Raw genomic sequence first — 11,963 nt, 5'->3', positions numbered from 1 at the left:
TACCTCCTTCCCAAGGCATACCCCCTCTAGATAGGCCACCCCTCTCGTGTTGCAATCATAAACTTCCATTGGTTCTTTACTGTTCGCGCCAAGTATTTGTGCTTCCGCTTCTTGGACTGAAAGGGTTGCACTGTATGTAGGCTTGTGTAACTTTGCAGCAAGGCTGGCTTTAATACAAAGTTTTTGAAGCCATTACTTTGGAAAATTCCAGAAAGGGCATCATATTTCTGTCTCCATCTCTCTGTTGTCTTGGTTTAAATGAGCCCCAGTTCATAGTGGACGTCATTGTTGCTCGTCTGGGAAAGTGTACATGGCTTTGCAGACATTGCAAGCATAGAGAGGCGGGCTGCAGCTGCAGGGTAAAGTGGGGCTCTGAGAAAAGTAGGGTAGGATTAGAGTGGAGGATGCCTTCACATCTATATGGTTGGGAGCCATTTCAGCAAGGGCACTGAGAAAGATGCACCACCAAAGTGGTTGTACTTTTCATGCATGATGAAACAGCTGCTACTATGCTGCAGTCGGGGTGTGTGTGTGTGTGTGTGTGTGTGTGTGTGTGTTTTTACCAGCTCCTAAAATTAGTTGGGGTAAGGGGAGTACCTGAACAGAGCCTGGGTATGGAGGACTCTGGGTTTTAAGGTACAGCGCAGAACAGGAATAGGGACACAGCTTTGGGCAGGTCTGTTTTGCAGCTCCTGTTGCATGCCAAAAATGAACCTATTTACCCTGGCCTTTGACAGGTAAAAGTATTTTGTTTTGTGGGACCCACCTCTTTTGGTTTTGACTGGAACAGTTTTACTTTGTTGCAATTCTTTTCAAAGAAAAAAAACTTTTGTTTTTATAACTGTATATTCTGTTGTCTCCTGTTCTGGGGCCTTACAGTGAAGGGCAGATAATAACTGATATATAAATAATTCCCTTCCTTTAAAATTTAAATGATTTATACTTTTTGAGGGAAGTGACAACTTCATCACCTTATGCCCCTTTCTGTTAGAATCCGCTCTTCTAGAGAAAAGGCTTCCATGATTGTATGGGCATAGGTAGATGTGTTGAGCTGTAGGGGCTTCCTAGGAAATACACTGAGTGGTGGTGGGCTGATTGGGACAACAACGTATGGGTCCAAGAGCAGGGAAGACAATGCAGAAGAGTTGTGACTTTTACTTGGGGCAAAGTAAGGGCAGAGGGTAAACACTGCTTCTGCTGCTAACCAGACTCAAGACTCCTCTTCTTTCTTCCACCAGGCCTGCTGTTGTGTCCTCCACTCTGGGATGACCAGAGTGGCTCCAGGTTGCTGACAGCTCCAGCATCGAGTGCAGCATGGCCCGGCTCATCCATGCCCTCTGGAGTCTCTGCATCACCACTGTCCTTGTCACCTCAGCCACCCAAGGTAAGGGGAGTTCAAGAGAGGCAGCCCTTGGAAGGCAAGACTTCTTCCTGAGTGAGTCCAGGCCTTGTGATTAATTGAGTCATAAGCTTTTGTCTTGCTGCCACAACAAGGCCAGGAGAAAACAAAACAAAACTCTCATTTGATACAAAATAGAAGTGAGCAATCCTCAGTTCCCAGAATAAAACTTTTATTTTATTTTTTTTCCAGAATAAGCAGTAAGATAATTTTTAGAACAGTATTTAACTGCTTCTGTTGAGCATGTCAAAATATTTTCTAATTAAGTACTGGAAACAGAAGTACTTTATTTAGAAATGTACGGTGCTTTGCAATTACAATTCCTGGCCTTGTCATAGATATATATTGGTGCGTAACCAAAAAGTGCTTCATGTTAAACCTTCCCAATAAGTAGAGGGCAATGCCCCTGAAAGTGCAGAAGGAACCCTGGGATTATGACTGGCTATATTTTGGTGTGCTTGTGAATCTTGATCGGATTCTTCCTGATGTTTTGGAGTAGGACATGATATGAACAAGTTAAAATTAGGAACCATGTAAAACAGGGGGTCAAATGTGGCCCTCCAGCAATCTCTATGACCCTCAAGTCTCTCCTCAAGCCTCAGCCCTTCCTCAAGCCACACCGGCACTACATTCTTCTTGAGGGCCTTTTCCTGGCAGGAATGCATCCTTGAAAGGTGAAATTGCCTCTTCCTTGTCTGGATGGAAAGCAATGTGGGGTGTATAAAAGTCTCAGACTTTTATGTGGCTGGAATATGGCCTACTGTACATAGGTAAAGAGACACGTCCTTTGCTCCGCCCACTTTTTGCCTCTGTCCCAACCCACCAGTGGGCATGTTTCTCCCCAGAGGTTTGCCTATAAAGGAAGGCAGCCCTCTGGCTGAAAAAGGTTCACCACCTGACACACATAATCTGAAGCTGCTACAGCTTTTGTCAGAGAGCTGTCACTGTAGTGTGGCTACTTACCCATTGCAAAAGGAAATGGGGGAGAGAAAATTCATATGCATATTAAATGCAGATTTCAAAATATCTGTCATAATTTATGAAATACAATGCATCTCACTAAAGGTGACCCACCTGCCTGCTCTGTCTTACGTTCAGCTGCTAAATGTTGATAAGCAGCATCTCAGCAAATCATGCCTCTCCCTTTTCCCTAGTCAAGGGTCAGAGTATCTTGGAACATCACCTGAATTGCCTTTTAGGGAACATTTTATTTCTGATCATCAGGCGGATCAAACATAATCCACACTACTAAGCCGTCTGCCTCTAGAGGGTCAAATATATGGGCCTCCAAAACACAAACTGAGGCAAGTCTAAATATAAGTGAAAGTGGGGTTATTGATTGGTTTTGATCTTGTTTTATTATGTATTTTGTGTTTGCATTTTGTATTTTTATCTTGTGAACCACCCTGTGATCTTCAGATGAAGGGCTGTATACAAATTTAATTTTTTTAAAAATTAAATATTTGCCATAAGCTACTGTCTGTCCTGTGGGGAGGTTGCATGCTTTGCCCTCCCTGCACTTTGGGGTTTTTGGGGAGGTTTTTTTTTGCATTTACCCATGAGCAATTACTTGTGCATCCTGATCCTAAATGCATCTTACTGGTCCAGCCATCTTGACTTGTAAGTGGTACATAAAATAATAATTAATAATAAAATTCACCACCATCTTATACATGCTATTGGCTCAAAAGCAAGTGCCACCAATTTCAATGTGACTTGCTGTCCAGCTGTGTCACAAGTACAAAGCAAGAACACTTGGGGTCTCAAAGCAAGTCAATTCCCCAGACCAAATAAATCCGTAGTTTCCACTCCCACCCCAATTTTTGTCATTTCCTTCAACAATATCCCACATAACTCCTACCTTCAAAAGCCTCCCCCAGTTACTTAGTAATATACTTACATTTTCAAGCAATCTTACCCCCAGTCAGAAACAGAGTGAGCCGCTTCTTCCTTTCATTTCATTTCCTTTCCCTTGCCTTGTTCAGTGCATAGCTTGGCTTACTTGCTTGAATTGTCATGAGCTATTTGTTCTGCAAGCACGTGGTTCGTGACAGGAGTGGGGAGCCTTTGCGGGGCAGCTTTGACAGGGGCAACCCACCTGTCAATCACATTACATAATTATAACATCATATAAAGGCCACCTGTCAAAACCCGAAGATTGAGAACCTCTGCACAAGGGGTGTTGCCAGCCATATGCTTTGCAAGCCTCCTTGTGCTTCTCCTTTCTACCTCAGATGTTGGAGGTGGAAAGAAGCTGCTGCACAGAGCAGTGTTGGGAGGGATATGACCTCCAGCAAAGGAACTATCAGGACGCTTCTTTAAGCTCCCAGTTGTTCCTTTGCAGGATCATGTTTTGCCTGCGGGCTGGAGGTTCCCCACCCCTGGTCTGTGGGGTTCACTAGCTATTGCTTTGTAGGACACCATTCAGAGCAGAATGATAGGAATGAGACTGGGGCGCGTAGATAGAAGTTCCTGCATTTGGGCAGAAGGTTGGGACTATATAGCCTTTTTTTACCTTTCCAGCTTTCTGATTCCATATATCTTTCGGTCATGGACACTCAGCCACAGCATTCCATGCAGTGAAACCACTTGCCTCTTAACCCTTTGGGTATATGGTCGCATTCCTGGCATAAATTTGTCAGCCTCAGCTTGTCCTGTTTAGTTTTGCTGCACAGGAAATGTTGACTGTAGGTGCAGCCCACTTTGTTATTTGTTAACAGGGACTGGTCACATGTGAATTAGCATTGAAGGTGGTCAGTTCATTTTTAAAAACAGAACGTTCATCATTTTCTTTGAGAATGGAATGCTCCAGAATCACAGATGTGCCTTTTAAAAAGGGACAAGTTGCAACCCTCTTTAGAGATCTTGCAGATGTAACATTAGTTCTAAGAAACCATTTCCAGCCAGTGTACGAGATGTTAGTAACAATTTTATACAATGCCAGGAACTAATGACTTATCCCCACCCTCTTGAGAGCAGATGTCTCCAAATACTCTGCCACCTCTAAGGGTTTTTTGGGGGGGGGGATGTGAGGGGATGGACTTTTTTTTTAATCGGATCCATACAGCACCATCTGTCCCACATTCTAATTTTAGTCTGGGTGAATCTGACATGGAAGAAAATGGTGTTGGTTGGAGGTCTTGAGTCTCTTGCATTAGAGGCAATTTTGATATGCAATGAAAGGGTGTGCTTAGCTTTGGCCTTTCACTAGTCTTTCAGATCCAAGTATCTGCTTCACCAAGGAAAAACACTGGGGTTTCATAGACTGTTAGCCTACAAGGCTGCATCCCAAGGGAAGACACAAAACTGCCAGCTTCCTTTTCGGTTTGACCTGATATTTTGGTTGACAGGCAGATGGGCAATTGAGTACTGCCTATTGTACCCACTAGAAGGCAGCTGTACTTAGGCACAGCTATCTACACTCATGTGAGAATTGCACGACCACACCCATAATCTCTCAACTAATCTATGTATCCTACCATAGGCCACCTTAAACTCAAATGTGCAAAGCCCCAGCACATATAAACAGTGCTTAAAAATGCAAAGAAATTTAAAGAAGTCTTTCTGAAGAAGCTCAAACTAATGCTGTGACGAAGGTACAGGGAAGAGTTTAAAAATTCGTGAGGGGAAGGCCAAAATTTTGTATATTCTATGCTTTTTTAAAAAAGAAAAGCTTGCAAAAAATGCACAAATAAAATCTGAATCCTATGAGGATCTATATGGATTGTGCAAATTTGCACATACTTGCTTGCTCCGCATTCTTTTCTTCTGCTCCTCATGACTTACATAAATTGCCTTTGCCAACTAGCCTTGCACTACAGTGCATTTGGATGTAGTCAAGAAATGAAGAGGATTGTGGAAAGTGAAATGACCTTGTTTTCTGTAACTAAGGTGATTGCCTATAGTTCTGTGGCCTGGATCCTAGATCATACTAAGCTCTTGGGTCTCTGTTCAATGTGAATGTTATAAGTTTATCAGTGGTGGGAGCTCATACACATAAATCAACAATTTGATTTAGACTCAGCTTCCTTATTCATGCCTGGGCGCATTTATCTTACCACCCCTGGGTTTGGAGAGAGTAGACTCTGCTAAAATAGCTCTTGATCTCTGTAACTTGGAGATTGTGAACATGCTGGCATTTGAGTTCAGCAGCAATATCTGTGCCTGGACAGTGCAGTTGCAAAATGTGGAATATTCACAAGCTATGGGTCTGCTTTTCTACATGCCTTTGCTGTCTAGCCTCAGCCTTTTGATGGCGAACTCAAGGAAGCATTATTTTTTTTATCTTAATGCCCATTGTAGAGAATTTGACCTTTTACATATGATAGGCACAATTTGTTAAGGCCGTTCCAAGATCTGTTGAAGTCTTTTAGATCACGTTGTTGTTGTTGTTGTTGTTGTTGTTGATCTATCCATCTTCCCAAAAGATGAAAGCACTTTAGTTTGAGGTCTCTGTATATTCATAATTTCTACCTACCTAGAGCCTTCCAGGCACAGGTAACTAAATAATGAAATCATAAACATGTAGAAAAATACTCTGCACTGTAAGACTGCAGAGAACATGGGAACACTTAATATCCAACCAGGGTTCTTGTTCCTCACATTCATCCCCACATTTTCTACCCATGCCCACATTGTACCTGGCCATACTATTGGAGATTGCTGTATGAGAGGAGTGTTTGATCTCCCTCCTTCTTTCAGCAGGAAGCTCTAGCAGTCAAAGTCACTGGTGAATCTCCCATAATGCACCTGGCCTCTCTTTAATCAGTGCTTTTCTGTCCCATGCTTCCCACTTCAAGGCACTATTGTGGCTGCTGCTTCTGGCGTTTCATCTCCCAGGCCCCTTTGTGTTCCCTTCCTAGGGCAACTGCATAGCACTTGGGTCCAGCTTCAAAGCATCAGCCACATGGGTTTCAATAGGCAGGGGGTGGCTTTAAACAAAGCCAGTTTTCTGCACTAACCCATGGTTCATTGTATGGCTGAGCTTGACAGTTTGGGTAGGGAGGGCCTAATGCCCATCATGATGCCCATCAGTAGACAGCCATATATTCATGTTCCTGCTTACGTGGTTAGAGCCAGGATGAAGAGGCCCCTGGTACCCCAGGAGGAGCACTGGGCTGGTCATTCTGAAACATATTGAAAAGAAATCTTTTCATTCCCATTATTTTCTTCTTTTATTCTGCTAAATTCCAAATTGCTTCTGCCATCCAGTGCTGCCTGCCTGGTATACCTGTTTGCAAGATTCCTGTAATCCACCATTGAGAATCAGTGGGCATAGTAGCTGATAATTGCCCATTGTAAGGGCATCTCCTTCAGTCTGAGTAGAAGGTTTATGCTTTAGGTGTTAAATATTTTACCCCTGATAATTGCAGCTTCTCCACCATCCCCTCTGTCCAGTTCCACTAGGGACACATGTCCCTTGGTCCCTTCCTTCGTGTGTTCACATACAAGGAATCTGTCTTGGTACTTTCCAAAGTAAACTTACCTCCTCAGTCCCAATAGCCAGGTTTGCCCAGCTGCTAAAGAGGAGTGGTGTGTGGAGGAGCAGACAGACCAACAACTGATAAAAGGGCATAGAGGGGATATAATGTCATTGTCCTCTTCAGACCCTATTGAGAAGAAGAAATAAGGAGCTGGAAGCAAAGCTTTCCCCCGCAACACCGTGCCCCTGTGAATTACTCAATATGTTTAGGAAAGTCTCGGATCATACCTACAGTTAGCTGCAACCAGCTGTCTGCCCTGAAACCAAATAGGTGCCATAGCCCCAGCTCATTGCAAACACATCCAGATGCAGCAGGGAGACTCTTGGGGCTTTGTTCATGAGCCTATCCTGAGGCTGCCAGTGTGGGAAATCCATGGCTTTTGCCAGCCGTATTTTGGTTTCTACAATACTTACTGCCAAGGTCTGCTGTCCCTTCTTCATTTACTGTCCTCCATTCACGTATCCACTCTCGGCTGCCCTTCCTTGCTCTCTCAGCTCGTACCTTCTGTTGTCTGCTGGGCTCCCCCACCAACACCGCCTGAAACAACCACCAGCACTCGGGCTGTTACTAGTTAGTTACTCAGCTAATGGTTTAATTACAGACTCCCTCCACAGGGTCCTTCCATTAACCCAGCAAGGGGGAAGGAAAAATTACACAAAGAGCAGCTATGACATGCTTGCTTCCCCGTCCCCTCTCTAGCCTGCCTTTAAAGCCCTGAGTGCCACTAATGTATGTTCCCCACTAGGGGCTCTGACTCTTGCCCTTTGCAGCTGAAGGTACAGGTCTCTTGGCTGATTAGCTGCGACAAGCTAAGAGGCTATGCGAAGCCCACAAGGAAGGCTTAGGTGTACCCACACATACAACCGAGCGACTCCCCTTGCAGTTTTCTTCTAGCAGTGTACATTGGGTGTACATCCTTCCCACCGTCCCCATTTGGGAGAGGCAAAGCTGATGTGCTACCCAATGTCACACAGATTATAATGGCAGAAAGAACACGTCAAAGCAAATGGAGCACAGGCCAAATTGAACGTTTGTCTCAGGGCATTGTCCCTGAAAGGCATGCCAGACAGCCTGAACATAGTTGCCAGTTCACACCTATGCTGTTTCACTGCCATCTTGGTCCTTCTGCCAGGTTTCAGGCCCTGCTACTTCAGCCCCTTGGTTAATAGTGAATGAGGGGTGTGGTGCTGCTTCTTCTATTGCAGGCATTGCTCCTAGAAAATGAGGGGGGCATTTCTTCCCAGTTTAGCATGAGGAGGGAGCCATGTGGATAGAGAAATGCAGTGGTTGGGAGTGGGGCAGAGGCAGCAGTAGGCCATTAAGTATGCATTTTTCAGCCAGCTCGAATTGTAGCTGGGGAACATACTACTAGGGTTGTAGGAAACCATAATGCAGTCGTTGCAGGTAGCTGTCCTTCCCAAACTGATTTTTGTAGCATGCAGTGACCATAAACAGTCACATCACTATTCTTCAGTCTCAAAGACCCAGCTGTAGGGAAGCCTGGCCCTAAGACTTTTATTTGTCTCAGATGGCGAATCATCAAAGGCAGCTGACTGGCACAGACGCCCCACCGCCTCCTTCGGCTCATTCCTGCCACTGGGTTCGCTGCCCTTGTTTTCTGTCTACCTAGTTTTCTGTTTCCTACCATTCCCTCCCAACTCACTTGCTGGTACTCCTGCTGTTCCCTCCACAGTAGAAAGCTTAGTCCAGGATGGGGCAGGATCCTTCATAGGAGGCGGAGCATGTGGAAGCCCCATTCCATGTAAGTGGGTGATGAGGAGAGGCCAGGATAGAGCACAGAGCAGCTTCCTGATTCCCTCCAGCCTCCTTTACAGTCACTCCCCTCACAGCTGTGCTCAGTTAACCACTCTGAGCTTTTGAGCATTTGCCAGGGAACAAGCCCCCATCCATGCCTTGACTTCGCCAACATGGAACTGCCAACACTGAGGTGGAAAAGCTGAGGGAGATGAAGCCCTGCCCCTTCTACAGCCAGTATGTTAAGAGGTTTGAGGGAACTTTCTTTTGGAATAGCATCATTTTTAATTGAAGGAGTGGAAAGAGTGTGTTTTCTTTAGTGAGGTGTGAGATTTCTGAGGAGACACCATGCACACTGCAACTAGGTCTTTATGCTAGTTTGAAAGGAGAAGGAGGATCCTCTTGGACTGTTAGAGCAACTATTTTTTTTAAAATGAGACAATTTAGGCTCAATTGAATTCAACAGGGTTTACATCTGAGTAGAGGATTGTGTTGTTAGGCCACAATCTTAAATAAATGCACAGCCCACGGTTGCAATCCAGCACCTCCTTACCTAGGCGTAAGCTCCACTGAACTCCTGAGTGGGCATGTAAAGTATTGTGCTGTAACTTCCATTGAGTTCAGTGGGATTTGCATCTGGTTAAACATGCTTAGATTTGCACTGCTAAAGACGGATAGGTTAATTTGTACCCACTGTACTGACTCTACCATTAGATAGAATGAGTGGGCTGTCTCAGGCTGCTGATTTAGGATGTCATGAAAAGGCAGCAAATTGTTAGTTATTTAATGCATAATAATAATAATAATAATAATAATAATAATAATAATAATAATAATTTTTACTGCTAGGGAGGGGGACGGGGAGATGTGCATGTGGGTTTTTCTGCCTCAGATGCCAAAATGCCCTTGACTAGCGGGGGTGAGGCATTTACTGCTTTGCCTCAGGCAGTAAAATGTTGGTGGCTGGCCCTGGCTGTGCAGATGGATCCCAGTTGTCCTTTTTCTCCTTCTCATCCTTGTTCAGAGGGATCCGGGAGCCTGAGCTCTCAGTCCGGCAATCGTGCAATATCCTTCCCATAATAGAAATGAGCAGAAAGCTCAACCATGAATCTTTCTAGAAACCTCCCTAATATCCATGTTCAGATCTCAGTCCCCCCCCCTTGTTTACTTCCCATCTCCACCTCTCCAGTCTCGCAAAACCTTGCAGGATTCAAAAGGATTGCAAAGAATTTTTCTCAGCACATTTCCCAGACCCTTTCCTCAGCTGCTGTCTCTAAAGTGGGTCATGGGTGGTGCAGGGAGCCAAGAGCTTTATGAAAAACATGTCTGGGTTTTTAAAGGCACATCTGCCTAAGTCTGTAGAGCTTACTCTGAATATGCAGCTCAGCTCAGCAAAGGGGGGGAGGGCAGATCTCTCTCTCTCTCTCTCTCTCTCTCTCTCTCTCTCTCTCTCTCTCTCTCTCTCTCCTCTTCTTGGGTAGTGTCCGGACAAGCACCCTTCCACATACAAAACATACACCAGACATGCCACAGTGGAGGTAGAAGGGAACCCAGAATCCCTGCTGCTGTTCTCCAAAGATTGACATGGAAAACAGAGACTCAGAAGTAGATAAACATGTTATAGGTCTTGCAGCATGTGTTGAAAATGCAACAGAAAAACAAGAAATCCTGATTTACTAGGTTCTCTTTGTACAAGACTGCAGAGTTGGAAAAACAACCCTGGAGTCCTGCTTTCCATGCTTTAGTCTCATGGTGTGTGCTGTGCATACCTAAGGATTGGTAGGAAATTGCAGTAGTCCATCAGGAGATAAACTGGAATTGCTTGATCGAGTGGCATAATAAGCCTGTAGCCCTGACCGTCTCATCTCCTATCTCAGCAGGTCTAAGCCGTGCTGGCTTACCCTTTGGTCTGGTTCGGCGGGAACTGGCATGTGAGGGCTACCCCATTGAGCTGCGCTGCCCAGGCAGTGATGTTATCATGGTGGAAAATGCCAACTATGGGCGTACGGACGACAAGATCTGTGATGCTGATCCCTTCCAGATGGAGAATGTCCAGTGCTATCTTCCAGATGCCTTCAAAATCATGTCCCAAAGGTAAGAGACTCTGTATTTCAGTGGGAGGTTGAGGAGGCATTTCCCTTCCCTAATTTCCTTCACCTTCAAATTGCTCCCAGGCCTGTTGTGTTCCTCCAAAGTCACTCTTCTTGTTGTTTTTTTAAATATGGGGTTGTGGCCACTGAGCTCCAGTAAGTTTCTTAACCCATTATGTCGTCCTTTGAGCTGCTATTTCGGATTGAACAGAGGGAGGGCAGGCTATAAAGGCCTGTAACAATAAAACAATAATAGTAATAAGAACAACAACAATTAATTACTAGCTGTCCCAATCTGCATCTGGCCCAGATTACCATCCAGCAGTCTACTGTCTGGTTCGTTCTTTCCTCATCAACAACTCCCTTGAGACTTCCAGAAGCAGCTTGCCTGGTGGGGCAGAGCCACAGCAGTGGCCTCCCCTTTACCGCAGGGGGGAGGGATAAGACAGCAGCCATATCAGGGCCATGTGGGTGCATTGGCAGGAGTGTGGCATTCACTCTGCCAGTATGCCCATGCAGCCCTGGCCTCGCTGTTGCCTCATCCCTCCCAGTAAGCAGCATCCATGTTGCTGTCAGGTGGGTAATGCCAGCAGCTCTGCTCCATTGGATGAGCGTATTCTGAAGTTTTTCTTAGTGTGTGCAAACCACACTGACATCCAGGGGAGTCTTTCCATCTAAAGATTTGCAGTGGAATGCATAGGGAATGTATTTCTCAATATAACATTCAAGTCACAGCCTGAGCTTAATGTTATGTCACAGAACTGAGAAGCTTAGACTGAGTATTCTTCAAACCTTTTCACAGCGGTCATCCCTGAGTCTAGAAAATCTCTCTATCCTTTACCAAATACTACTAAAACAGAGGCACCATTTACCTAACTGAGTTATCATATTTTGCTAGTCTCCAGGCCATCTACTGCTGTGTTACAGACAGGAATTCAAAAGGCGAAGTTTTTTCCAAACTTGAAAGAAATAGTGTTGAAACCCTTACCCCAGAATCTTTTGGTTAAGCAGTATAATAGCTGAGATTTAACATGAATCATACTTTCACTTCAACCAACCCAGCAAAAATACATTTGCTGAATAAGCACCACCCAGGAAAGGTTGGGTTGTAGTTGTTGTTACTTTGTGCTAAAGTCACCTTGAAGGAAGGCAGGCTTGGTTCCTTGGTAGTCCATCCCACCCATAGGATTCATCCCTCACTTTTGTTTAGTGCGCCATGCGCTCCTGCAAATTTTA

The 11,963-nt window shown here is 44.9% G+C and overlaps 1 protein-coding gene across 5 annotated transcripts in view; it reads left to right on the top strand.

The window, feature by feature from the left end:
• The first annotated feature begins 1,243 nt into the window (after window positions 1-1,243).
• ADGRL1 (adhesion G protein-coupled receptor L1) overlaps window positions 1,244-11,963 on the top strand; it is a 65,161-nt gene continuing 54,441 nt past the window's right edge. For all 5 annotated transcript variants that reach the window (XM_081900862.1, XM_081900861.1, XM_081900863.1 and 2 more), the window contains exons 1-2: window positions 1,244-1,384; window positions 10,515-10,731. In XM_081900862.1, the coding sequence (XP_081756988.1) occupies window positions 1,315-1,384; window positions 10,515-10,731 (287 nt within the window). In that variant the 5' untranslated portion in view covers window positions 1,244-1,314. The remainder of the gene's footprint in view (window positions 1,385-10,514; window positions 10,732-11,963) is intronic.

The sequence above is a fragment of the Podarcis melisellensis genome (genome assembly GCF_964234715.1).
Source record: "Podarcis melisellensis genome assembly, chromosome: 2".
Taxonomy (NCBI): Eukaryota; Metazoa; Chordata; class Lepidosauria; order Squamata; family Lacertidae; genus Podarcis; species Podarcis melisellensis.
Note: the sequence above shows the minus strand (reverse complement) of the source record. Positions and strands in the feature narration are given on the sequence as shown.